The 26,396-nt window shown below is 35.7% G+C and overlaps 4 protein-coding genes across 4 annotated transcripts; 2 read left to right on the forward strand and 2 right to left on the reverse strand.

Moving 5' to 3' along the window:
• Positions 1–1,597: 1,597 nt before the first annotated feature.
• LOC114140762 (PHD and RING finger domain-containing protein 1-like) lies at positions 1,598–8,664 on the reverse strand. The gene is made up of 8 exons (XM_028010969.1): positions 8,590–8,664; positions 8,119–8,303; positions 7,618–7,701; positions 7,142–7,269; positions 6,964–7,055; positions 6,419–6,624; positions 3,967–4,057; positions 1,598–3,869 (listed from the first exon to the last, which is right to left on the reverse strand). Exons 1-8 carry the CDS (start codon positions 8,630–8,632, stop codon positions 3,835–3,837), a joined length of 864 nt encoding a protein of 287 aa, XP_027866770.1. The 5' UTR covers positions 8,633–8,664; the 3' UTR covers positions 1,598–3,834.
• A 1,345-nt stretch (positions 8,665–10,009) lies between these two features.
• Positions 10,010–13,205, forward strand: LOC114140761 (lysophosphatidic acid receptor 6). The gene is made up of 2 exons (XM_028010968.1): positions 10,010–10,137; positions 10,596–13,205. The coding sequence occupies exon 2, from the start codon at positions 10,672–10,674 to the stop codon at positions 11,656–11,658; it is 987 nt and encodes a 328-aa protein (XP_027866769.1). The 5' UTR covers positions 10,010–10,137; positions 10,596–10,671; the 3' UTR covers positions 11,659–13,205.
• Positions 12,686–22,827, reverse strand: ints11 (integrator complex subunit 11). The gene is made up of 17 exons (XM_028010967.1): positions 22,638–22,827; positions 22,306–22,403; positions 21,872–21,945; positions 21,552–21,780; positions 21,339–21,437; positions 21,221–21,255; positions 19,043–19,181; positions 18,896–18,960; positions 18,343–18,532; positions 18,186–18,269; positions 17,218–17,307; positions 16,424–16,586; positions 16,182–16,292; positions 15,451–15,512; positions 14,598–14,740; positions 14,378–14,507; positions 12,686–13,289 (listed from the first exon to the last, which is right to left on the reverse strand). The coding sequence occupies exons 1-17, from the start codon at positions 22,663–22,665 to the stop codon at positions 13,233–13,235; spliced, it is 1,797 nt and encodes a 598-aa protein (XP_027866768.1). The 5' UTR covers positions 22,666–22,827; the 3' UTR covers positions 12,686–13,232.
• A 356-nt stretch (positions 22,828–23,183) lies between these two features.
• On the forward strand, positions 23,184–26,151 carry cptp (ceramide-1-phosphate transfer protein). The gene is made up of 2 exons (XM_028011740.1): positions 23,184–23,541; positions 25,263–26,151. The coding sequence occupies exons 1-2, from the start codon at positions 23,417–23,419 to the stop codon at positions 25,783–25,785; spliced, it is 648 nt and encodes a 215-aa protein (XP_027867541.1). The 5' UTR covers positions 23,184–23,416; the 3' UTR covers positions 25,786–26,151.
• The last annotated feature ends 245 nt before the right edge of the window (positions 26,152–26,396 follow it).

The following is a 26,396-nucleotide window of genomic DNA, read 5'->3' on the forward strand; positions in this document are numbered from 1 at the left end:
GTTTTTCAAGCATTCAGATATGAAGGGAATGTAGTTACTAGTTGTGCAGTTCTGCTTTTGACTGATTTCATAAGTGCATATAAAGTTTATTTTTGAAACCTTACTGACAAAGTAACAGTAATACATGTTTTTGCACTTTAAATCGGTCACACATTGTTCTATACAGCCTTTTTTAATGAACAACCCACATGTTGTCTGACTTGCAACTGGAGCTCTGTTAATTTAGATTTAACAAACTTTTCCAGATCCCATTTTTTGACTTTGAAGACAAATAGAAAACATCTCCACACTTTCCATAATTCCTCTGGTCTTGTATAACAGGGGGATTTTTCATTTTACGTCTGAAAAAACTGCACCAAACCCATGAAGAATGAATGAAGTACCCTTTTAAGGCAGGAGACCTCATTTACCACTAAACGAGCCCAACAACCCCGGTCTAATGTCTTGATATTACTTATTTAAATAAGATACATTCTGCATACTGGGTCACACCCCGAAGGCAGTTGACACATGACCTTTTCTGAGTCTGAGACTGACATTGCCCAAAGCTGTTTGCACTCAATGTAAGATCACTACTGACTTATTTAGCATTCCTGCCCAAGTGCATTAGCAAGAGTAGCTCATTTTTAAAACCAGTCTCTCATTTTTTAATTAAGTTCAGCTATAAACCACAGCCCAAGACATTCCAGATGCAACACAACAGAGCTATTACCATTCAACTCTACAGCTCTTCCTCTGCAGCGCCATAGGCTTTTTTGTTTAAATTTATCACCTTAGATTTTATTCACTTGTTAACATGCTATATAATTTTGACATGTTTACATTTCATCTATATAAAAGAATATAGCTTTATCCTTCATAGTAAATGCTTCAAACCTTTTCCTTTTAGATCTATTAGCGTCAGTACATTCAAAGCACTCAAATTAATCTCCTCTGACATTGCCCCTTTTCTCTAAGCAGAAGTACTTCAGGAAAGTAATTGTCATTCAACATTTAAAAGCCTCAACTTGAATTAAGCTCACTTTCTTAACATGGTTCACATCAAAGTGAGCATTTACAGTGAAGGTCATTTGAAGGAAACAGAAAAATCTCCACACATTAGCAGAAAAAGAAGTAGCTTGCAGAATAGGTTAAAGAAGAGGTTTGTGTTACTCTATCATGATAAATTAAAGGCTAAGAAGTTAGTATGTTATTAACTATAAAAAACAAATCAAAAACTAACTTGTTAAAACAGTCTGAGACTTTACAATACAAATCAATTCAAACCTCCTAATGCTCTGCATTTGACTTTATCTGTTGGTAATCCGAGATTTTGTCAGGATATCAAAAAGGACGACATGGAAGAATAAACAAAAGAAAATATTCCTCAGGAAGCCTCTTATGCTTCATCAGCACAATAAAACCAAACCAGCCCCAGAAAGCAGGTCATCCAGTCACAAAGGTCGACTCAGAGTCAAAATCCTACCAGCAGGAAGGCTGACCTCTCCAGTAACATAAAATGCTCTAAAGAAGAAAGGATTGTTTATAAATGACCAGAATACAACACTTTCTACTATTAACGCTCTAAATTATTTGAAAAATAAGAAAACACACCAAGTCAAGTAAATTATACTTTACTACAATTTATTCAGACAATAAGCTGCTAAAATAACTTATTGAACTACTCAGTAGTGTGGCACAATATCCACAATACATATTTAAATTTTTTATTATTTTTTACTGTGAAACCCAATTGAAGGGTTTAAGATGTTTATGAATAGAACTTAAGGCCTGTATCTCCACTGAAATGTGGAGATAAGAAATTGGTGAAGTCAACTGACGATAAATTACCCATGATAGACACAAAAAACGTTAGCTAGCTACCTTGCTAGCTATCAAGGGTATATTAGCAGCTAGTTAGCGATAGCTTCAACCAACTACGGTAGTCACAGAACCCAATGAAAATGTCTGAGTCCAACTCAAACTTTTATCTGACAAAAAATCCTGTTAGAAAAGCATATATATATGTAAATATATAGAATGTACGGGATAGTCCTGCCAATAATGAGTTATAATTAATGTATTTAAGGCCAACTTACTGCTTTTTTAAATTAATGCACAGGCACTTGGATGAATGGATGAATTCACACAGCTTGACCAGTTTGATAGTGGTTCTTCTAACATATTACAAATTAAAAATTTGTAGGTGTTTTTTTCAAATGTCTCTGTGGTGTTAAAAGAACAAATTACAGTCTCACGACAGCTTGAGGAGCAGTTAGGAGTTCCTGTCTGTTTTATATATTACAGTGTACAAAATACTAAGATAAGAGGGAAATTTTATGTATCAGTTCAGATGATGGAACATCTTGCTTTATGATTTGTCCAGTACATCTTATTCATTCAGTTCTGCTAAAATGGCCAAAGAAAGTTAACCGCAGTTGTTTTTTCAGCAGATGTTATTTTGAGAGAAAGTAGAGCAGAAAGAGCTACAGGCTTGTTGAGTTCCCATCTCCTAAAACAAAACAGACACACACACACGCCACCCACGTGAACACAGCTACATCAGAGCTTCAATGATTTCACCATATTATCATCACAAGGTTTTCTGTAATTTTTATTTACCTCACAAGACATTTTCCTTGCTAACCACTTTATGTGCAGTTGATTTATTCATCAAATGATACTTTGAGGACTTCATGGGTCGGATTTAAGATCAAAGGAGATGTGAGCATGTCTCGAGGAGATTATGGGCGAGCACAGAGGCTAGCGTTGCTAGGCAATGAGATGAAGGAAGATCACAGGATTTGCTTGGTATTGGAGTCTGATGACTCCCCACAACCTTAGGGATCTGATATCTATGCCACAGTGGCTTTACTGCACCTTAAAATTCACGTGGCTGAATATCAGGCCCTTTACTGTTCATTCAATGCCTTGCCAAATTTTTTAGATCAAACTGTACACAAATGGACTCTATTAACTAACACGTGGGCTCTGGGGGTAATTGGTTAAAAACTTCCACAAAAGCTGAAAACAAGGATTCATGATTGTGGATCCAGTAGTAGAGGGCTAAGGAGGAAGATCAGACCATCTCTTCTATCAATCATAATTGACAAAGATTATATTCCCTACTCCAACATCTTTCGGTCCAGTTTTCTAACCATATGGCCAGAGTTTTAAAACTGAGCGATAAAAGCAAATGAGGCAGATTAGCAGTGGTTGCCAACAACTGATGGTATCATCCAGGACATGTTATTGTGGAATAACCTGGCCAGATATTTAGCTCTTAGCATAATTTCTGAGGTTCTCTGTTATGTATTCAAAGTATTTGTAAAGGGATATCCCTTTCCTGAGGGCAGGAACTGGCATCCTCCTTAAATTCATAAACTTTGCATTTTACTGGCTTATAGAAACACAAATAGTGTACTAGTCCTCTTCTCTTTTGTAGTCTTAAAAGTCACAAAGCACAAAACTTAAAACACAAATATTTAAACTGGATCTGAATAGTCTGATGTTTTGTTTTGTCAAAATATTTTTATAGACTTTAGAGCAAAAGCGAAAAAGGCACTAATTGAGGTGTAAAGTTGAAGACTATACTAGGATGAGCGTTGATGAGTCTATTAATAGCATTAAACTGCACAAAAAACAAGAGGGAAAAGTAAAAAAAATTAAAATGTCAAGCAACAGATTTAACAAATGTATTAAAACTAAACAAAAAGGCTCATTCAGGTTCAGACTTTTTAACATCTTGACACAATGCTGCCATCTTGTGGCCACATATGCTGGTACCATTTCTGGGTACAAGGTAAGTCTTTTCAGGCACTGAATGTTGAAAAACCTCCTCTGCTTGTTGGTTCTTCAAGCTACAGTCTTCCTTCTTTTCTTTTTCTTTTCTATCAACAAAAAACAAAGTATTTTAATACCTTAATTTCATGTAAGTGAGTATCTTGCCACAGGAGGGACTTAGTTAAAGTTTGGTGGATTACTTACTGTCTGAAGTCATATTGACACCTTGAAGATTTTCAGATCTTTCAGTTGTTACTGGAGGTTTTGATGCACGTATCAGGTATTTAGGAACATGCTGAAAAATAAAAACATTTTTAAAGCAGTTTTACAGTTATATATTTTAGGAAAAGATGGCATGTTTTAACAATTTTATAAACAATCCACAAATTGACATCCCTATTTAACAGCACATTTAGTTTTAACCACACTAAGATTCATCAGAAATGTGCAATAAATCAGATTTAAATTTGTTGATAAATTTGCTCACATTTTTGTCTTAAAAGTTTAATCTTAAACTCAATGAGCAACCCAGTTTAGTCATTTCTTTCTATAGTCAAGCAGCTGTGTTATCTATGTTCTAGCAATAATAAAGAACATGAATAGTGAGATAAAAGTTAACAGATCAATGAAACAAATTTGTATTACAATGTGTGGCGTTAACTTAAGGAATAACCTAAATGAGGAAATTAAAGCCAATACATTACATCAATGAAAAAGAAACTTAAAATCCAATATAGCTAACAAAATATGCAGTTGAATAATATACACATTTTAATGCAACACATATATTTCAATAAAATATAGTCAAATTTGGTGTATTAAGCATGGCTCCTAGTGAAATAGAAATATTTACTTAATCTTACTACCCTTGAACAGCCTGCAATGTTTTTGTTTTGCTTTTCTCTGTCAATATATGTTTGCATTACTTTTTAATTTTGTTTGCTAAATAAAACTTAATATTTGCATTTTGTCACAACAGTTTTCACTTTATTTTGCATTTACATTTTATTTATAGGTATCAGAATGAACTGGGTTGAATACTAAACAAATGCTACATGTTAAAAAATTTTATTTGTAAAATATATATATATTATATAAAATTTAAAAAATCTTGCAATTTTTTTGTTCCTTTTCACAATGAGGCACTCTTCCTCAAAAAACAAAATACATGAAAAATTGGTGGTGATAATGTAAAAAATGTGAAAAAGTTCAAGAGGTATAAGTACTTTTGACAGATACTCTGAGCAGAAATGAGTCTCGGGGAAGCTGCAGCAGAAAAACAAGAAGTTATTTCCACAAAATTTACCACAACCATGGGTAACTGCGCGACACATGAAGCTTCACAGGAAGTGTGGGTAAGCACCATGCAGCTGCTTTTACAGTCGCAGATAAGCTGTGCATAAAGTGGATGAGCACAGAGGACGACCAATCTGTGTTTCTGTCTGACTGGTTTGACTCCCGTTGCTCCAAGACCTTTAACAAAGCTAATAGGCAAGCAAATATGACAGATGTGCACATCTGGAAGAAGAACTTTTGCAACTTATTATAGAGAAAAAACTCTAGAAAGATATGTGTGTGTATTAAAAATTCCATATAAAGATTTTTCCAGCATCAACTGTCATGTGATGCTGGACTTGAGTCTCTTGACAGCTGCATGAACAAGATGCTGATTAGCTGCTTAAATGAAGTTTAGATCTGAGTCTGAACCACCTCTTAGAAATTTCCTCATCAATATTCTGTATTTAAGGAAACCACAGAATGCCACAGAGTATGATGGTTAGTATTTGATGAACACTGATAGTAATAAAGTAATGCGTCACTGATGCGTCGGCGACAAACAGCAAAAGCCCACCAACACTTTTATTGTAGTCATTCATGTTTTTAGCGCTTGAGTAAAAAGCCACGACAGAGTAACCAAGACATTAATACTTTCCACCATCGCCTTTACCATAGATACCTTTAATTTTTTCTAGTTTGGAATCTGTATTATGGTCCCAACAACTAGAACACTCAGAAATGTTGGAATTCATCTGTAACTAATGTATGAAGTGTGTTTTAGAAAAATAAGGATTATAAAACTCTAAGCCTTAGAGTTCTAAGTCTTTTCCTTTATCCATACAAAACTTTACTTTGTTAGTTAAAACTAACCAGCTGACAATAATTCACACTGTTGGGACCACGATTGTTTTTAAAATACTGACAGATTTCAGCTGGTTTCTTGGCTTTAGATGTCTTTTTGCACCTTCTATTCTACTTTTCTATGCATTTGTTTACTTCATAAACATAGCTTAACAGACCATATTTTTATGTCTTTGTTTGTGTGGATAACTTGGATTATATTTTTAAACAATTTTTAAATATATTTACTAATATAAGTTCTCAGTACTTATTTTAAGATAAGATCATTTTATTAGTATCCCATAGGAGAAATTTATCTTGGAAGCATGGTGCATGAAAAAGCCAAAGCAAGTACATTGTTCCATCCAGTTTGTGTAGGCAAGAGATTTATGCTACTGCAATCAAACACGTAATCACATGTGTCCACATCTCCCCTGGTTTAGAGGAGTGCAGTAATTCCCTATGATGTAAAAAGGTGCCACACAACTCTCCTTTTTAAAAAAGAATCAGATACTCTACATTTTAATGTTAAACTCACCCATGAGGTTTCGGGGAGTCGATATAGACTGGTGCTTTCTCCTCTGCTCTGGAGCCTCACACTCCACCGTCTTTCTGTGACGTTGCTAGGACGATTCACAGTTGATGCCCGGAGGCGACTACTTGTAGACGGAGATTGGTCCATGTCAGCAAGGAGGTCTGTGACTTCTCCGTCACTGATGTCTTCCTCCTCTGCCAAAAAGCTCTCTGAACAGAGACATTTCACCAAATCAGTTTTTTTTTAGGTTTGTGTACTTGGATAGCTGCTGCTGACAACGTAAAATTGCCTTTGAAACCTTGATATTGTTTATATTTATGGATGTAACATCTACCAAAATAATATGCAGACTAATCATGTGTTTTATTATCAATTTATTACCACTATTGAAGCATATCAAAATGCTTTAATAGCGAAAGCACAATTGGTCCCAACTGAATCACTTTAACCTCCTATTATTCCATTATAACACACATTATGAAATGTAATATGAGTAAATAAAAGCAACAATAGTAAACTGCCGATCATCTTACACATCAAATAAATACCTGTGTTCTTAGAAGTGATCACACACTCGGGGCACATCCAGTCTCCTTCAGGGACCCTATCTAGAGGCGGCGTTAAGCAGTCCTTGTGATACCTGTATTATCATGGCAAATTAGCTTTTTATTTATGCAAATACAAAGATAAGAAAAAACTATGGAGGTAATTAATGTAAAGAGTTACCCAGAGTCACAGAGTCTGCAAACCAGCAGTCGGTCAGTGCGGCCGCTGCGCCCACATTCCTCGCAGATTACTATGTTTCTCCAGTCCTCTTCAGACTCATTGTCATTTCTGCGTGGCGTCACTTTTAACTGTACGCATACAAAGGAGAAAAAAAAGTCAAAATCCAAAAATAAAATTTGTTCAATAAAGATTTAGACTTCAAATTCAAACACAATTGTAAATACATAGACTGAAAAAGAAATTGGCAAAGTAATTAAAATATTTCAAAAATAAAATGTTGAAATTATTGCAAAAGTAGCAAATAAATGTAATTTGCATTTATTGTGACAGTGACCACGTACAGAATGGTCACTGAGACCATTCTATACATATTTTTATTTACTTTCTCAATAAATTTCTTTATTAACACAAAAGTGTTATTTTTTAACCTTTTTGAGACTTCTAAGCTTATAAAAGAAATACTTTATTAAACGCACCTTTTTCTGAATGTCCCCTCCAGGACACCGTCTCTGGTGGATAAAAGCAAAGCTGATCCGATCTACAGGGCATGTGTTGGCTGTCTTAAATGGAAAAACAAAATAGCAAATAATTATTTTACTTAATGTTCAGCACCTCGGCTACACGTGACAGAGCTATATTTAAGTTTCAAATAGTTTTCATTCTCAAAAGACATCAAATGTGAATCGTCCTTAGTGACTGGACAATTTGATGAGATTTTTAAAACACAGAGTCTAGAACTGTGGTGTTTCTTTGCTCCATAGCTTTAATGACCTCTTTACCAGGTTGTTATTAATTTTGACATGGTGTTCTCTCGTGCTGGAAATCCAGATGTCGCCAACGATTGTTTTAAAGAAGTTGTTACAGCGAGATGGACACTCGTATACAAAAACACAACAGTGTTGCAAATACCAGCTGGAAAAATCTAGACAAGCGTATAAACACATAGAAATCTGTGAACAATGATTATTAGTGTTTACCTGAGACCACTGGTAGATGCACTGAAAACAAAAAAAGTGAGGGCATTGATCCAATGAGCCCACCGTTTGCTTCTCAAATGGACAAAGGCAGATGTAGCATTTATCCGCTATTGAGTCAACAGTTTCTCCATCAACTGAGATTAAAGCGACGAGTTTATCCATAATAGTTACTTCAAACGAAGTAACTGGTGACGAAACAGAAGTTATATTTTACTCAAGGTATTAAGTCCTTAATACATGACTTCAATAAATTAGTAGGAGTGTTCGAGAATTACAACAAAATACGATTTTGTGTTTTGCTATGATGCTAATGGCAAAGTAGCACTAGTGATTAGCTATAAAGTTAGGTAATGCAATAAAATCATAAGATGTTTTCAACTTTTATCTTAATGTTATTGTACTCATAGAGCACATTTTAAATATAATCCACTAATATATAGTTGACGATTTTATAATAACGGAAAAACTGACCAACTATAACCAACACGAGAACGAGACGATGTAAATAAAGCATCTGCCGCGGCACTGTTGAAAACTTCCGGTTTCATTGTTCATTTTGATTTTCAGAGTAAGAGAATTTTCAAAATAAAATTCAATAAAACAAAGATAAAATAATAGAATAAAATAGAACCATAAAATTAGTACATGTCAAATTAAAAAAAAAAAAAATAGTAGCCAAACTTCTGAAAGTGGCAGATCAAAAGAATACATGGTTTTTGAATTCTAAAACAAAATAACATAAAATAATATCAAAATACAAATAAATGCAGAGTTAAGGATATTTTAAATCACAAAAAGAATTTAAAAAATTGTGCAAGTGGAATAATAAAAGATACATGCTTCTGCAGAAGAAAAAAAAGTTGTATGTTATAGTTCAGATCCCTCCAGTCAAAATGTTAAAGTTCCTGGCAATCCTATTTAAAATAATCAACATACTTTAAAAAGATGCATAAATATCTCCACACTAATGATGAATGAAAATAAGAGATATCCAAAAGAAAGTATGCAAGTTTTAAAGCAAAGTTGTTTCATTTTTTAAAAAAAATAGGTGGAAACATTATGCTTTGGGAGGTTCTTTTCTGCATAGGGGACCAGATGACTGCACCATATTGAAGAGAGAAAAAAGACTGGGCCACAAGCCCCTTCCACCAGTAAAACCATTGAAGATGCTGGGTTTACCAGAATGACAATGACCACACTCCCAGGCCAACTAAAGAGTGGCCTAATAAGGAGCATTTTAAGGTCCTGGAGTGGCAAGTTTTCAAACCTGAACCGAATAGAAAAAATTTGGAAAGAGCTGAAACTCAAAGTTACCCAATGACAGCTCAGAGACCTGTTGGAGAAGATCTGTTTAAACAAGGTTTCTGTACCAAATATTAAGTTCTGTTTTTCAATTGCATTAAATACTTACTTTGTGTAGTAAAATGGAAATCATTTATTTTTTATGATGTGAAAATAACAGAGCTCTCCAATTGTATGATTTGTCCCTGTGAGATGCTGTGAAGATGGTGCATTTGCTTTTTTTTTTTTACCATGAACTTCTGAATTAAATAACTTCATAATTGCTTTACCATGTTTAATTTAACCACAAAGTATTAAAAATGAATATTTTCCTTTACCCGCAAGCAAAAGAAGAATATACATTTTATAAGATAAAATATAGAGGTTACAAAACAATATAGACAATAATTTTCCTATCAATGTTTTCTCTCAAAATTATCTTGAATTTTCATTAAATATGAACTGAGATGTCCTCTGGTCACTTTTAGTACACAGTAATGCTATAAATAAAATTAGAAACAAAACACATGACATTAAGTTGCTGTGGGTGGCTGACCGCCTCTTCAGGCACTATAATTTCCCACTCATCACAGTACATCTACACATTGAAACAGGAAGCTGCACCAAAAAAGAAAGCAGCAGCTTATTTTCACACTGCGCTTAGAGAAGCAGCAGGTCTTATCACGTTTTTTAAAGGTACGGTCGAGCTTTATGGATCTGGCAGCCTTAAAAATCTGAGTAAGTAACTTTATGACTCAATTTTTTTGATGTTTTAAATGTCACCTCAAACAAATAGAGATGTTTGCTAAATACGTGACGTCGTGATGAATCAAATAAAGTCAATTAACTTTGGGTTAAAGTTTGTGCAAAACTTTAAAAGTATTTAAACATACATCTAAAATAATTAGCGTTATTTAGGAATAACATTCTGTCTTTTACACCTGTGGCTGGTGCTTTCCAGCCTCGTTTCACTTCATTCTTTACCGCTACTGCAAGTCCTCAAATGGACCTGAAAATATAATCACATCCTTGTTTTTGTTTGAATAAATTTAACCTTGACTGTATATGTGGAGTCCATGTAAGATGACCTAAGAATAAATAATCAGTACTTTATATTTTTTCAATGGGTTGGTTTAGTTGTGTGAAAGCAATAATGGAAAAACTGAATGGAAATAAATTTTTCGTTTCACTTACAGGTGACGTTGGTTTCTGAAAATCAACCTACAGTATTTTTTCTTTAAAAAACTGATCTGAACATAAACAAAGACATCCATGATGAACCAGACAAACTGCACCGACCCTAAAGCAGAATTCCAGTACTATCTCTTCCCAACGGTCTACATCCTGGCTTTAATTATAGGCCTTCCGGGAAATCTGGTGGCGCTGTATGTCTTCACCATCCGGATCAGCCCTCGAACGGCTTTTAGTGTCTACATCAGCAACCTGGCCGCGGCGGACATCATCATCCTCTGCATGCTGCCCTTGCGGATCCACTACCACCTCCATGAGAACGAATGGGAGTTTGGAGACTTCGCCTGTCAACTCACTGGGCTTCTGTACTATGCCAACATCTACATGAGCATCTGCTTCATGACCTGCATCTGCGTGGACCGCTACATGGCCACGGTGCATCCACACGCCTACCTGAGAATGCGGAACCCAAAATGGTCTCTGCTGGTAAGTGTGGCTCTGTGGTGTTTTGGTGGAGTGGCTATACTGGTCTTCATCCTCATGGGTCCACTGGAGAGAGGGGATGACCACAGCTGTTTTGAAAACTTCGCTACCAGAGAGTGGAACGACCGATTGAGGACTTACAGTATAGTCAGTCTAGTTTTTGGCTCCCTGATGCCCTCCGTAATCATCCTGGTGTGCTACCCGCTGGCAGCCAAACGCATTTCCATGATCGGCACCAAAACAGCTCAGAAGGCTGTGAGGGTCATCTACACCATCCTGGCCATCACATTGTTCTGCTTCCTGCCACACCATGTGGTTTACCTCCTGCACCTTCTTCAGCGCCTGGAGGTCATCCAGAACTGCTCCGTCCGGACTTCCATCTACAACGCCAGACGAGTTACCATGGCGCTCATCACCCTCAATACATGCCTGGACCCTGTGCTCTACTACATAACCACCAGCCATTTCAGATGGGAGCACCTAAAAAGGTCGTGGCTTTGGGGCATAGTGAGCAGGAGAAGGGGCGTTTACACCATCTCAAGTGACCTGAAGGAGATAATAACGCCTGTACAGAGAACCCTGTAAAATGCAAAGACTTTGTGATATAAAAATTGAAAGCTTTTCACACCTAATAGATTAATAGACTTAGTTCGATTGGAGACCAAAGTAGCAACAATTGTTACATTTTCAGCTGGTGCGGTTTACTTTCACCATGCACTGAGAAATGAACCAAACTGTTAGGAAAAACCTGTTTAGCTCCTCGTCTGTGGTGTTGCTGCACCAAGAACCACTGAAGGTAATAACACAAAAACCTCTGAAGACACAACTGCAACTCCCTTATTTGTAAAATGCAAACAAAAATGGAATGGCGTCAGATTTTAGTGTTATCAGGCTTTCTATTTTGTCTTTGGTAATAAACCATGAGCCATTTCTAGACACATGCAATATTCTTGCACTATTTCTGGAGTGATCTCCGGTCCACTTAGCATTCACATTTGAGCAGCACCACAGTTCACCTTCAACCAAACCCAGACCTAGGTTTATAGACAGACCAGAGTTTGCTTTATTTGTCCGCATCAGAGTTTGATTGTGCATTCACACATCTGATGAACCAAGCCTTTGAGGCAAAGAACTAGAGTATCATTAAATAGGACTAAATAAACCTGGCTGGTGTGAATACATTCTAAAGCCTTTTAACTTTAATGTATTCTTTGAACTGAAAAACAGTCAACAGTAACCTATTGCATAACAAATTCTGCAAATCAGTCAGATTGTGAAGAGATCTCTTATCCACAGATTTCCTTTCAGGTTCAGTTCTACCCTTCTTCATCTTGAGCCTAGATGTTTCCTGTCACAAGTAAAACAACAAGTAGTTGCTAAAAATTCTGCAACTCCTTCTTTGTTGCTATATGCCACAGATGTTTGTCTACCTCCCTGACCCGCTTCTATTTTCTCTTTTGGTCAATTTTAGAAAGACATCCAATTCTTGTAATGTATTTGTGCATTTATTCATTATCCCTTCTACAAGGTTAAAGAGATTGCTTAACATTGAAGGCAAGTGTAAATTTATTCAACCTGACAGCTGAAATAAATTCAACACAAATGTGCAAACTTATGAAACGCAGAACTTCAGCTTTATTTTTTTATATTTTACAACTAATGGATTTGTTTTTCAGCTGAATTGTACAGGAATTGTGATATGTTGTATAGCATACAACATATCACATTGAAAGTGAAAGTATGTAAATGCATTAAGGTCTCTTTTAAACAGGGGTGTGCACACATTTTACAACTAGTGTCGATGTAAACACACAACTCAAACACTGGATAAATAGGTACAATATTAAGAGATGAAGCTCTTTCTGTAAAACTGTATATAATGGTGGCAAATTTCAAAATAAAATAATCAAAATCTGAATTTCTCTGGAAGCTTCAGTCATTTGACCAACGGGAATGGAGCCTTTGTAGTTGTTAAGTGTCTCTGCTAACAAAAAGGAAGCAGCTCTAGCTTCAGTATTTACGTTGACAAGACAACGAACTGACATTTTCCGCACTGAAGAGCAGGTGATGGAAACGTTCCATTAAGAGTCAAATCTTTCCAAGTTACATTGCTCTAAAACAAACAAAAACAACTAAAAAAATAATCAAGATGAAAACAGTCAAGTTGGAAGACCCTTCTTGAGTAGAGATGATAGGTAGCTCCCCAGGTCTTCATCCTGAAAACAAAACAGGGAAACAACAAAAAGAGATTTTAATGTTATACACCTATAAGAATGTATAGTCTCTTAAAATGGACATCATAAAGGTTAATCTCAATTTCTATTAGCATTCAGTTTGTTAGCAGTCATACTCTGTAAGCCTTAAATATCTAAATATTTGTTAGTGTATCTAAGTCATTCATATATGACTAACTTTTAAAACTAAAATAAGACAAACTTTTATTGCTAGTCAAAATTATTCATTTATTTGAAGAACAAATAAAAAATCCAAGAAGTAAACTTTTTCCTGATGTACTTTTCACATTTAATAAAAAATACCATCTTCATAGCCGATACCTACATACATACATAAGGTAGAAAACATCAGGTTTCTCTTTTTTCCCCTTGCCATTTATTTGCATTGTGCGTGGAACGCAGGAGACCACGGAAACTCCACCTTCTGGTTTCATTGTTTATTTTTTGTTACTCACAAAGCCCCCTGTCTCATTCTGTCCACCCACACAACTACTTTCACTCCATACAGTTAAACCCATCATCGCCAGTACCATGTTTCCACAAGACTGTCATTCTCTTTCTGCATTATGGTCACAGAGTAAACTCAAGACTGCACATGGCAAAAATGAAACTCTGTTAATGTGTTTGACTCTTAATCTTAAGCTCTGAAAAGACTAATTAGATTGTTTGCCTACTGCTGCTGCTTTCAATATCTGGTTTTAATTGTAAATAAAATTTGATGAATTTAGGCTTTTAATCAAAAATTACATATTGAAAACTGCACAGTTTGAATATCAAGCACTTTCAAGGAATTTGTACTGAAATTAAGCACTGCCCAACCTTGAGACCACCTAATTGAAATTCAAAGATTTTCAAGAATGTCAAACATCCAAACAAACCCTGCTCTCTTTCTGTACAGTCATATTCAATAAATTAGAATATGCATTTTGATGAGCTTCATTGGTCGGATTAAAACCTTTTCTTTAAGCAGTTATTAGACAGATTTTTCATTAACTCTCCATTTCTGTATATTAACAATAGCTTTTTATTGGTCTGATATAGGAATGACAAATAAAATGACGTAGCTGTACCTGATAACTCCAAGACAGCAGCAGGACTTTGGCGTTGGCATCTTCGGCCGAAGAGGAGACTTTTATAACGATAGATTCCACCATGACTGTTCCATCAGGAAGGTGCTGGATAGTGTAATCTTTTAGCACACTAACACCAAAAACAAAACATTCAAGATGAGGATGAAATGCAACATAAAGCAGAATGAGTTGGAGGTGGTAAGGTGAGGACTGCTCTGACCTCTTGAGGTGTGTGTAGATTCTGTGGAGTGTGTCGGAGTCACTGTGCGGGTCCTGGAGTTGCACGCGGCAGGTGAAGCGTAACTGATGTTCGTTGAGGCCCAGCTCTTTCAGGGCCTGCTCTGATGACACCAGCTTCAAGCTCTGCAGCAAAAAGACACCAGAAAACAAAATTTACAAAAAAAACACAGTAATGAGATGAATGCAACAGAATGTCATAAGGAGAGCAACAACAGATGCACTCAGATGTCGGTTTAATAGGCAAGAGAAACTGACAGTCTTTTAATTACAGCTGGATACAATTTGCAATTTGCATCTGCATCCTGATGACAGCTGACATTTTAAATGTAAACACAGCTGAAATCATTAAGATACAAAGCTTAAGCAAATTTATGGGGGAAAAAAACTCTGGAGGACAGGCTGTGACTTTAAATCTTTCTGAAAAATTCCAACTTTTTTCAGTTTCAAAGAAACTGAAAAAATTCATTTTAGCTAAACTGAGAGAACACACTCACCTGAACCTTTTATACTTTGTATATTTCATTAAAAACTGTAATACTACAAAACAACACAAGGTGGTCTATTGTTAAATTTTTTGAAATCAATCACTATTGTCTTAATATGTCTTAATACAATATCATCTCTCTTCTCCAAGACACTCAACAACAGAGATTTTATTTAGGCTAATATCACTATGTTTGACAATTAAAATAAATACATTTTAGAAAAGCATTAAAGTGCAAACTGAGTATCTTTTGTAACTCATACGAAAGCAGGTTTTACTGCAGTTCTGCTGTATTTTAGTGGTAAGATATTCCTGACAAACCATGTGACCCAAAACTATGAAAACTTACATTTTCTTTCATGATGAGGGTTCCATGCATGGTGCGGGGTTTTTTAGGATCAGGTAGAGGGCCTTTAAAAAAAGAAAAATATATATATATATGTATATAAATATACAATACAGTTTAACAAATAAACTAGAAAACATTTTTTAAAGTATATTCGTTGGCTGCAGCTCTACACCAAACAAAACAGAATATTTTTCCATGGCTTTCAAAATTCTCATAAATAAAAGAAAAACTATAGTTTCTTATTGCGGGGTATTACACACTGAAAAATACTTAAATTAATGCATTTTCTACATTTTCAGAGTGAAAATATGCTACTGCAGTATAAGATAAGTATTTATTACATAAAAATCCTCACTAATAGTATTGATAATTTTTAATTAATAACTTCTATTTTTTATGTATTTTTTATGGACCTACTAGTGTCTTTAATAAGGGTGATGATTATGAATAAATGGAGGACACATATTGATTTGATTTGATCATATATATCATGTAAATAATTAAGCAAATTTTTGGCTTTATTAACATTTCTAATCAAAGAATTACCCAACCACAATAATAAAATGACATCAGGAAAACCATTTATGCATTCAGTAATCAAGCCGTTTTGGATTTACTTAGTCGACCTTATCATTCCAACTGATCTGGGTCAAGTTACTGTACGAAGGCGGCAAGAAGCGTAAAGTATGACAAAAAGCCGGATGAACAAAAACCACTAGATAACACTTAACCTCCAAGAACCATCTCCCTCTTGAGCAGGTTGAGCGATATGTCCACAGGAACGCTGGGGTTCGTCGTCACGGCCGTCGTCTCCCCGTTGGCTGGCATGTAACAGTCTATACCTGCCATTTAAAGAGTTTAGAATTAACCAGGCTGGAAATCCCTTCTGCCCCCAGATGCAAAACATCTTCCAAAACAACAAAACAATAAATTAACTGCAGATGTTTGAGGCTGTGTCTTCAGCAGCACTTACTGAACTCCTGTTCAATCTTCCCCTTGAGAAACTCCATTTTTGCAGCCTCGCCATGCACCAGCAGCATGTTGCGAGGCTCTGCCATGCGAATCAGCTGCATGATGCCCTTTGCATCAGCGTGTGCACTGAAGGACATGTACTCCACCTGGAGCTTCACATCCAACTGCAGCGATCACAGTCAGATGTGGATGCAGGAAAAACGGACAAAAAGATTAACAAGCTTATTTATTTAGGGCTGCATCTTATGATTAATTTAGTAATAAATCTTTCTGACAATTGAGCGATTAATCAGATAAAAAAAGCCATTCTGCATATTTTTAATTTAACCACTTACACTTACTTGCTGAAATATTAGAAATACATAAAAAAGTAAATCAAATAATTCAGTTTCTTTTTAAATAAGAAAAAGAAAATCAATTTATTGCCTAAAATGCAATACTATAGCATTCCTTTGGTGTATGTTTGATCATTTAATTTATTTTTTTTATTAACCAAATAATAATTGGCATTAAAAGGTGCTTATTTTATTTATTTATTTTTAACTGAATTTGAATAACGTGAAGCAAAAACTACAAATCGTTCTTTAGCTCTTCTTAAAATAAAATCCTTTATGCTACTCAAAATAAACAAGTTTGTGTCCTTTTTTAAAGATTTGCTTTTGCTTTGAGAAGGATCTTATGCTCCACTTTAAGCCTAAAAAGTGTTGCTATTAGGAAAGATGAGGTGTAAAAAAGATGCATTATAATAATCTGACCCAATATGTTAGTTATCTGAAAAGAAAAGAAAAATCTTACCGTTGATCTTCCTTCCATCTCCAGTTTTCGTTGCCCATTAAGGATCTTATGACCAATAGTCCCTTGCACACAATACCCGGGCATGATCACCTTAAAAGAGAATTTTTTTCTTTAATTATCATTCAGTAGTGTCAGTTAAGGAGGATAGAAAACTTCCCAGTGCTACCATATAAAAATAAAAATAAGGTCTTTTCATTTTTTTCAAAACAGATCATTTCAAACTGATGGACTGAAAACAGGTCGCTCCCACCATGATCAAAGCAATGGGAAAATTTTCATTTTTTAGTGTGATTAGGAAACAGACGACCATACTGCTGTCCTGTTTTAGAACATCATTACATAAATCGATGTGCTTAAAATGTGCTTTCAACCTATCTTAGTGTTTTACAACATAAAATGTATACAATTTTATGATTTGGTGGACTACTATGTAGATTCTGCAAGTTATATTCAAAATACGTAAAGAAATAGCGTTTATAATTTGAGATGATCAAACAGTTTATTAACATCAAAAATCAGAACAAAACAAATGGAACATTTTCTGTTTACAGAACAAATCTTGTCTGAAGAAACGAAAGGCAATAGCTCAATTTTGTAATAAAATATAAGCTGTCAAAGTATAATGAAGTAGAGTGCTGTATCATTTCAAAGATTGTTTTCTTCCAAACCACTTCTCTTCATGCTAAACTTTTGTATATATATCAATAAATGACAAGTTAATTTTAAACTGTAAATTAATTACATGAATGCTACATTAAAAAAATAATTTAACTGCAGAAAATGTATTATTTGTGTCCTGTGTGACGTTGGATGAGAGAGGTGTGCTTGTTGTTTGCTACTTTTTCTTCTTAAGGAGAAGGTTTCCAAACAAGGGATCATAAAATGTGTGAATGAAGTAAACTTTGTACAAAATTTGGAATAAGGACTCTAGGAACATAAAAAGATTTTCCTTTGCATAAAAGACTCACCATGTTCTTGTCATTGCCAGCCCATTTCTTGAATATCTGCAAAGACTGGCCAGCATGCAGCATACCCGGTGTGGCGAACACCACCTGAAAGAACAGGCTTATCTTAAAAACTTTGCAGCAGTTTGAAACTTTAACATCTGTAGAAAAGCCAGCTCACCATTGGCCCAGGATTATCTGCATAGGAGCGATCGAAGGCCTTGATGTGTTTAAATTCAAACATGTTTCTCTGTACAAAGGTTTTTCGGATCTTCTGGTTGGTCCATGTTATGAAAAGCTTGTAGTAATGATTGGCTTTCTCTGTCAGCCCAGTGGAAAAGTAGATCGGGGCTTTTAGGTTCATTCTCTCCCTGTGTGCAAAGAGGGAATTAAAGACAGCCCAGTTAGTGAACAAAAAATGTTAATATCATGTAATTATTCTTTCAGGCCTAATAAAATGAATGCATCTTATATAATGAGCTGTCGAGATAGACGCCTTGCTTTTTGTGTTGCAGTCAGGAAGTAATTGCTTCATGCTGAGAGGTTTTATTTTATTTAACTGGAATGTCAACAATCTTTTGACAGAAAAAAAGCTTTACATCTGATATCAGGGAACAGGTTGCAATTATCTCCACACATCACTGCCTTTGCTTTCTTATTTTCTTCCTTTGACATAAATGTGTAAAAATGCTTCAAGCTTTGATTCTGATGTTTCGTTTGAAAGTAAACTTTACCAAAATGTTTCCAGCAGGATGCAGAGCTCTTGTGCACGTCCCAGAGCAAAAACTGGAATAAGGACCTGGGGAATTTTAAAGCAGAAATGTCACACAACATTCTAATTCAGTAACAAAATATTAAATTAGAATAGATTTAATTTTTACCTTTCCTCCTCTTTCTATGGTTTCATGAACTTTCTTCAGGAAGTCTCTTTCTCTGCATCTTTTTGAATCACGGATAGTTGTGGCGTACGTTGATTCCGAGATTAGGATGTCAGGACGACATTTATCAATCCAAGCAGCGCTAGAAAACACAAACAATGTTGAAAATGTAGCGGCTGCACAATTACTCTAGGCTTTAGCATGTTTTATTTCTACTTTCAATACAGAACAAAGTTATTTTTACCAATAAATTTCAACATCCGTTATTTCTTTTTACTGTTAGCATCTGACTGTAACTGCAGCCTCTTCTTTTGTTTTAAAAAGTATTTCCTGAGCTACATATCAGATGTGATAATTTGTAGATGCATAATTTCAGATTGCATATTTTGCATCACAACAGTTTCTCTTCCAGGAATAAAAACCTCATTTACCTTCCCTGCGTCTAGCCGTGCTGCTATCAACAAGCCTGCAGCTGCCATTTGTGCTCCAGTCATTTGATTGGTGATTACACTGCTGATACAGTTTTGTATGTGGTAAACTGGGTCAAAGTTTTACAAATGTCCAACCTTTATAATGTAAACATACCCAGAATTACATTTTTTTTAGTCAAGTTAACAATGTAGCAGTTTTTAGTTATTGCACAAGGTTTTCTCTGAGGAAGAATATGTTATTTTTAATTACAGTCTGTTAGCTGATGTTTTCCATTAACAAAATGAGAAATGATCAACATTTTGACCCTTTATAGACTATTCTGCGTCAATCAAGGAATGCACTGGAAACACTGTATATAAAACACACCGCCATCTAGCGGTGGGTTATGCAAATTATGCTTAATTTTGCATACAAATTACCCAACTTCATAATGGCAAATGTCTACCACTTGTATACCATCTGTTTGATAGCTTAAAACACAATGAATTGTTTTATAAAAAAATGAATTCAGTATATTTAGACTGTGAATGGTTCATTTCAGGACTTGCCTAAAATCCAGCATATAAGAAATATGTAATCAGAAAGATAATATTCTGCCTTATTACCAAGAGGAAAAATATTCTGTCTGAGTTCTTAACAGTAAAAACATATTCTACAGTAACAAATTTGACCTTTTGGCAGAATAAAGTCAATTTGGAAGATATTTATTCCCACCACCAAAAAGGCTAAACTTAAGCAATACTTTGTGAATTTTGATCATAACTTCTCATAAAATCCAATAAAATTTGAGGGTCATTAATTCTCACAGAAATTCAACTTTTATTTTTTTCCCTTCTTTATGTTTTTACACTGATATACGAAATGTTGATATCATTTAAGACTTATTTTAATACTTTAAAACTCTTCTTGCACTAGTAGTTCTCTTCTCTTCAGTTTTTTGTTTCCCTTTGCATTGATTGCGACAGTCTGATGCTCAACAAAAAAGCCCTTCATTTGTTGAGTCTGACGAGATTCTCTGACCTGTTTGACAGGAAAAACTGGCCCTCAAAAAAAACTTTATCCAAAAAGGCAGTGGACCCAACCTTAGGTTTCAGGACTCACTCTCCTGTTTTTATCCTGTTTTTATCTCCATTTTTATCCTTCACCAGATTTAAATAAATGGGTCAATAATAGATTTCTTAAAGAACTTGAATCAGGTGTGTTGGAGTATGATACATAAAAATATGAAGAATTGTTTTATGGAAAATTGTGTGGTTCAGGTCTTTGGCCAATTCACATCTCAGCTGAAAGAAATGTTCATAGAATGCTTCTGAAAATTAAACACTTAAATTTGCTTGAATTAAATGTGGGCAATAGACAATGAGTTATCATTAAAGACACAGGTAAAATTGTTGGTAGAAATGGACTGAAACCAATATTTTCATCATTTATTTTATTTTTTTATGTGTTTAATAGGGTGATGTCTCTCTACAAGAAAAGTTATTTTAAATCTATGTGAAGTTTTACAATTTGAACCAGGAATTTTGCATCCAAATGGGTAAAATTAGTACATTTCTTTTAAACATAAGAAAATTACATCTAAATAAGACAATTTAATTAAAAATAAGTTTGCAAAGCTCCCTTTGACACGAGTAAGGCATTCACCACTCTCTTCATATCTGCTTCATGCTTTATTTCTGCAAGATTGCGCTGAATTGCAGTAAAGCAACATTTTACAACCACCGGTGAAAAATGGCAAAGACAACTTACCCTAAATGCCTGTCTGGCGTCATGTTATAGTCTCCCTAAAACAGATAGAGAGATTTATCTCAGGCTGCAGTCATTACAATCACCTGCTGTGACACAGTGCAAACTTGTTTACACTCACAGTGTAGACCACAGACTCTGATCCCACTTTGATCTGCACCATAGCAGCTCCCAGAACGTGGCCTGCATAGTACGCCTTGATCTCCAGCTCATCATCCACCTGCCAGGAGCACAACAGAAACAGCTTGATTTGCCATCAAACGGGTCGAGCATCTGGCACAGAACAAGATGGGATTAGACAAAGTCATCCGAAAGTGTGACATCAGCACGGCACCTGGACAGTTTGGTGGAGGTTCAAAGGAATCACTTTCTTCATACAGTCCTTGATCATTTGCGAGGTGAAGAAGTTGGTTTCTCCCTTCTTGTCAACGGTGATCTTTCGGAAATCTTCAAGTAAAATGGGACAAATAGCCTTGGTGGGATGGGTCATGTAGATGGGTCCGTCGTAGCCTACCATCTCGCTCATGTAAGGCAGGGCGCCGCAGTGGTCCAGGTGAAAGTGGCTGAGCATCAGAACAGGTGGAACAAGGTGAGCACAAAGATTGGTTGTATGAACGTTTCAGGAATGGAGCATTGAAGAAAAACACAACAAACCTGATGATCACGCAGTCTAAGAAGTCTGTCAGACGGCCGTTCGGTGTTATGTAGGAAAAGTCTGGAAAACGCCTCTGGAATAAAAAAAAACAGTCATTGTCCATATACCATGTACTTCATGTCTATGTGGACATTTAACTTGACTAAACAACACCCTTCAAAGAAGATAAAAGGAAACATTTTGACATACAAAATGATTTTATTTACAACACTGACCATCAAAAACTATTTATAAAAGCTACACAACGCACCTTTTATGAATAAAAGTAAAATATGAATTTGTTCAAAGAATTTTTACACACCTTTAACAATGATACCGTACCAATAAGTGTTTTGAACGTTTTAAATCAACATATGAAGTTGACCTTGTGTCGGCACAGGCCTGAACTTTTAATAGATACACACATGTATTTATATATTTTAGATTCACTTACATCGTCGTTGTATCCCATGTGCATCCCACAGTCCAGCATGATGTTTTTGCCTCCGATGGACACGAGAATGCAGCTGCGACCGACATCCTGTCCAGCACCTTGGATAGGGAATGCAGAAATTGAGAATCTACAAACACAATTCTGCTTTAAAAAAGTGAGTGAAAATGTTGAAAACAATTATTATATTATCGATACACGTGCGCAAAAAACCCCGAAGCTTTGCTGGAAGAGAGTGAAATGCCACGCGCAGTTTTAAAGTTGTTAAATTGAAGTTAAAGATGTAATGTTGACGGAACTAGCTTAGCCTAAGGATAAAAGGCAACAATACTCACCTAAAGGTGTTACTTTTATTTCAGGCATTTTGTATCATCGGCCCGCTGCTGGATTCTGTAGACTAATGAGTAATGCGTCTAAAGTTCTAATAATAATTTATCTAAACACAGTAAATGAGAAAGAAATGGTTGTTGAAAGGTGTGCATGCGCTACATACAGTGACATTAAGCTAGGGGGCTACAACTGAACTTCCGGTAAGCGCTTCCAAAATAAAAGCTTTCAAAAATAAAGTCTAGCTTTTTCTCACAGCATCCTCCAAAATCGCAATTCGAGGAATACTTTAAAACTTTATACCACAAAAGAGGCTTCCTGCAAAACGTTGTAAGTTAGTATGGCACGATTTACTTTTAGTTTTGATTGATAATGTTAAACCAAAATTAATGTAATTGTGATTATTCTTGCATATTCCTTGCACATAAATGTGTAAATAATACTTGGAACATGTGCGTTGTTTGGCTTGTCGACGAATTTTCAATTATAAAAGTAAATCAGTCTGACTTAACATTCCGCGTACTTTTATCTTGAAGGCATTTCTTCAATTTCCGGGACTTTTCCGGTTCGAGTCTGCGCAGTAGGTATGGACTTAAAAACAGGAATAACTTGCAGAAAAACTGCAATGACGAATTTTATTACCATACCTTTGAGCTTTTCTCACCGGTAATGTGTTCGACATTTCACTCTCTCTCTTTACACCTGACTCCTCTTTCAAGAGTCGGTCGCTGTTAAACAGCTATATTTTATTTATTTAGTTCGCTTCCTGATAGTGGAAAAACCCACAATGGCAGATTCGGAGAACCAGAAATTCTGTCTGCAGGAGGTCCTGGAGAGTTTTAAATCGTGTCTATCGCCAGAAAAAGAAATCTACATCGAACACTACGTTTCTGGATGGAGGGGTCTTGTGAAGTAAGTGATTGTTAAATATTTTTGTCGTGTTTTAATCCTCCATAGTAATGGGTTAGATTAAAGTAATTGAAAATAGCTGGATATTTTTTAAAGAAAAAGCATTTTTAGTAAGGTACAAGGCTTGTGCTAATTAAATTCTAAATTAAAAAGCAGGTTAGGTAAAGTACAATGACTGGATTCCTGAAAGCTGACCAAACCAACCTTTCAGGTCTTGGGTTTTCGAGGTAACGTGTTGTTCAGGTTGGATCACTAACGTGTGGCCATGACACTGCCAGCCTCCTTCTGCTTCTTTAGACACTGTAGCTTCAAACTCACTGCTGGTGAGCTTGAAGCCATATTCTTCACATAAGTTTTGTACTTTGTTTCCTGCTTATCTGCTTTTCACAAGGCGAATTTGTTTCAAGGACGACGTCACTTCTAGTTAATCCATTTGCACTTTGTAATTTGAGTTCCTTATTTGAAAAATAAACTAGAATCCCTGCTTGAAGTAGGGCTGCACAATACAGGGGCATCTCAGTAAATTAATTTAGAACAGAAATAACCTTTATTTCCCCTCAGTGGGAATATTCAGGTGTACCAGCAGCAAAGAGATAGATAAGGCAAAGCATGTAGATTAACATAGTAATAAACATATAATATCAGAACTAAGAAACCAAAATCAGAACCATACAGTGAGTAATTTACAGCATAAGAAAAAACAGCATACTCTGATTTAAGAAATGTGCAACTGAGTTGGATTTTTTTTTTGACCGTATGCATATTTGTGCATAAAATAACAGCAGACAATCTACGAGAAGTTGAAATAACAGTGCAAACAACAGGGATGTACAAATAATAGCAGGAATGTAAAAACATATTGAAATTGTCTAACAGATGCTAGGAGTAATGGCTGACGACACCACTTCTTTTACTGATGGAACTTTCCAGCACTGCAGTGAAAAGTTAATTTATTTTGTTCTATTTTTATCAAAAATGTGAATCTCATACATAAAATATATCATTCCACAAGCAAAGTAATATTTCTGATATTCATTTTGATAATATTGGTTTATGATCAGTAAAATATAATGGTGTAAACTTAAAAGGGTTTTTAACGTAGAAATGTTATGGTCTACACTGTCATAGGGAAAAGTGTTTACTGGAAAGTTGTTCTTAACTATGAGAGTAACACACAAAAAGTTACAAAAAAACCTATCAACAAGCTGTATCCACTCATTGTAGAAGAAAGTTAAGTGGGAGGAAAAACTGTGGTAAAACAAGGTGCACAAGTAGCAAGGATAACTGTAGCCTTCAGAGGATGGCAAAGATGTCATATCTCTGATCTTTTTTAGCAGTGTTATGTAATATTTTGTTTGTGGAACTAAAACTTTGGTTTTAATAAGTTATATGCCATATTCATTAGAATTAGCAAACAAGCGCATGAAGCACACAACTTTGTGTAGAATAAATATATATGTCTCGCATAAGGGAATATCTGAGTCTTAACAGTGCTTTTCAATATTTATGTTAGCGTTCTGATTATGACCCAATCAGTTGTCACTGATTAATTTTATTATTCATATGTACATGGGCCTTGAAAAGGAAACACTGGAGGTTAAGCCTGGTAGATTCTTACAACTCTTATCTGATTATGTTTCGGAGCTAGACTCCTGTAAGCACACTGACTGCAGTAAGAAAATATAAAAGTGCTCACACGGTGTGTCTGTTTGTCTTGTCGATAGGCTTCTGAACAGCTTGGGGAGCCTCTTCGGTTTCATCTCTAAAGATGCTGTCAGCAAGACCCAGATCCTGATGAACTACCTGAAGAGTGAGAACGGCCCTCACTACGCCACAGTGCAGTCCATGGTCAAGTTTGAGCTGGACAATGAACTGGTGGACGTGGACAAGAAGGGTATCTATCCTGAGTCGGGTTGCCGCACTCTGCTGAGGCTCCACCGTGCATTGAGGTGGCTTCAGCTCTTCCTGGAACGCCTGCGGACCAGCAAGGAAGACGACAAGACTTCAGTCATGTGCAGGGACGCCTACAATGAGTCCCTGGCCCAGCACCACCCGTGGCTGATCCGTAAGTCAGCTGGCATGGCTTTCTACAGCCTTCCTGTAAGACTGGCTTTCTTTGAAGTGATGAACGTCGGCACACCTGAGCAGGTCGTGGACGTCCTGGGGAAGGCCGTGCCTCTCCTTTGTGAGGTGTACCAGATCACAGAGGAACTTTACCAGAAACACAACCTGCACGATTTACCATAGAAAGGGAACAAGTGCTAGATTTTATCTGTCTGTAAATTATTCCTGCTGGAGTGCTGTGGAAACTGCTGCTGCTGTATGATTATCCCAGCATGTGTGCTATGTCTAAGAGTAATTCTTCACACTGATTGCATTACAATTTGAGGTAAAATATTGCCTGTTTATCTTGGACTCATTGTCATGTAACTTAAATTGATCATTTTACCGTTTCTTAGGTGTTCTTTAAATTAAAAAGCAGGAGGTATTTGATAACTGTGGACACATTACTCATGAAACAAATAATTAGTCTTAAAAATGATACATTACCTAATACCAGTAGATAGCCTATCAGTTGTTCTATTTAAATCTAGCTTGATACCATATATAAGCGAAAAACAATGCCAGTATTTTAATTGCTTTATGTTCTTTTTATAGGTAATCATATTGTAAAAACAGAAAAGAATTGAACAAAAAAATCTACTCCCATTTTAAATCAATTTCAGCAAAAGTAGTATAAATATTTCAGAAGTTTATCTCGTAAATAAAATGCATAATACAAATGGCATTGTTGAATAATGTCTGTATACATGAACATTTTGTTGATTGGTAGAAACTGTATTGCTATATATCCAGCC

This window comes from Xiphophorus couchianus, chromosome 24 (assembly GCF_001444195.1).
Source record: "Xiphophorus couchianus chromosome 24, X_couchianus-1.0, whole genome shotgun sequence".
In the NCBI taxonomy this organism is placed as follows: domain Eukaryota; kingdom Metazoa; phylum Chordata; class Actinopteri; order Cyprinodontiformes; family Poeciliidae; genus Xiphophorus; species Xiphophorus couchianus.

Excerpts from the sequence above, each read along its gene's own strand:
- LOC114140762 (XM_028010969.1), bottom strand. The coding sequence starts at position 8,632 with ATGCTTTATTTACATCGTCTCGTTCTCGTGTTGGTTATAGTTG. Across the intron at positions 7,270-7,617 it reads GAGGGGACATTCAGAAAAAG|TTAAAAGTGACGCCACGCAG; the intron begins GTGCGTTTAATA and ends GTATGCGTACAG. Across the intron at positions 6,625-6,963 it reads GATCACTTCTAAGAACACAG|AGAGCTTTTTGGCAGAGGAG; the intron begins GTATTTATTTGA and ends GTCTCTGTTCAG.
- LOC114140761 (XM_028010968.1), top strand. The coding sequence starts at position 10,672 with ATGATGAACCAGACAAACTGCACCGACCCTAAAGCAGAATTCCAGTAC.
- ints11 (XM_028010967.1), bottom strand. The coding sequence starts at position 22,665 with ATGCCTGAAATAAAAGTAACACCTTTAG. Across the intron at positions 21,781-21,871 it reads TTAGACTGCGTGATCATCAG|CCACTTTCACCTGGACCACT; the intron begins GTTTGTTGTGTT and ends TCTGATGCTCAG. Across the intron at positions 19,182-21,220 it reads ACGCCAGACAGGCATTTAGG|CGCTGCTTGGATTGATAAAT; the intron begins GTAAGTTGTCTT and ends TGTGTTTTCTAG.
- cptp (XM_028011740.1), top strand. The coding sequence starts at position 23,417 with ATGGCAGATTCGGAGAACCAGAAATTCTGTCTGCAGGAGGTCCTGGAG. Across the intron at positions 23,542-25,262 it reads GGATGGAGGGGTCTTGTGAA|GCTTCTGAACAGCTTGGGGA; the intron begins GTAAGTGATTGT and ends TCTTGTCGATAG.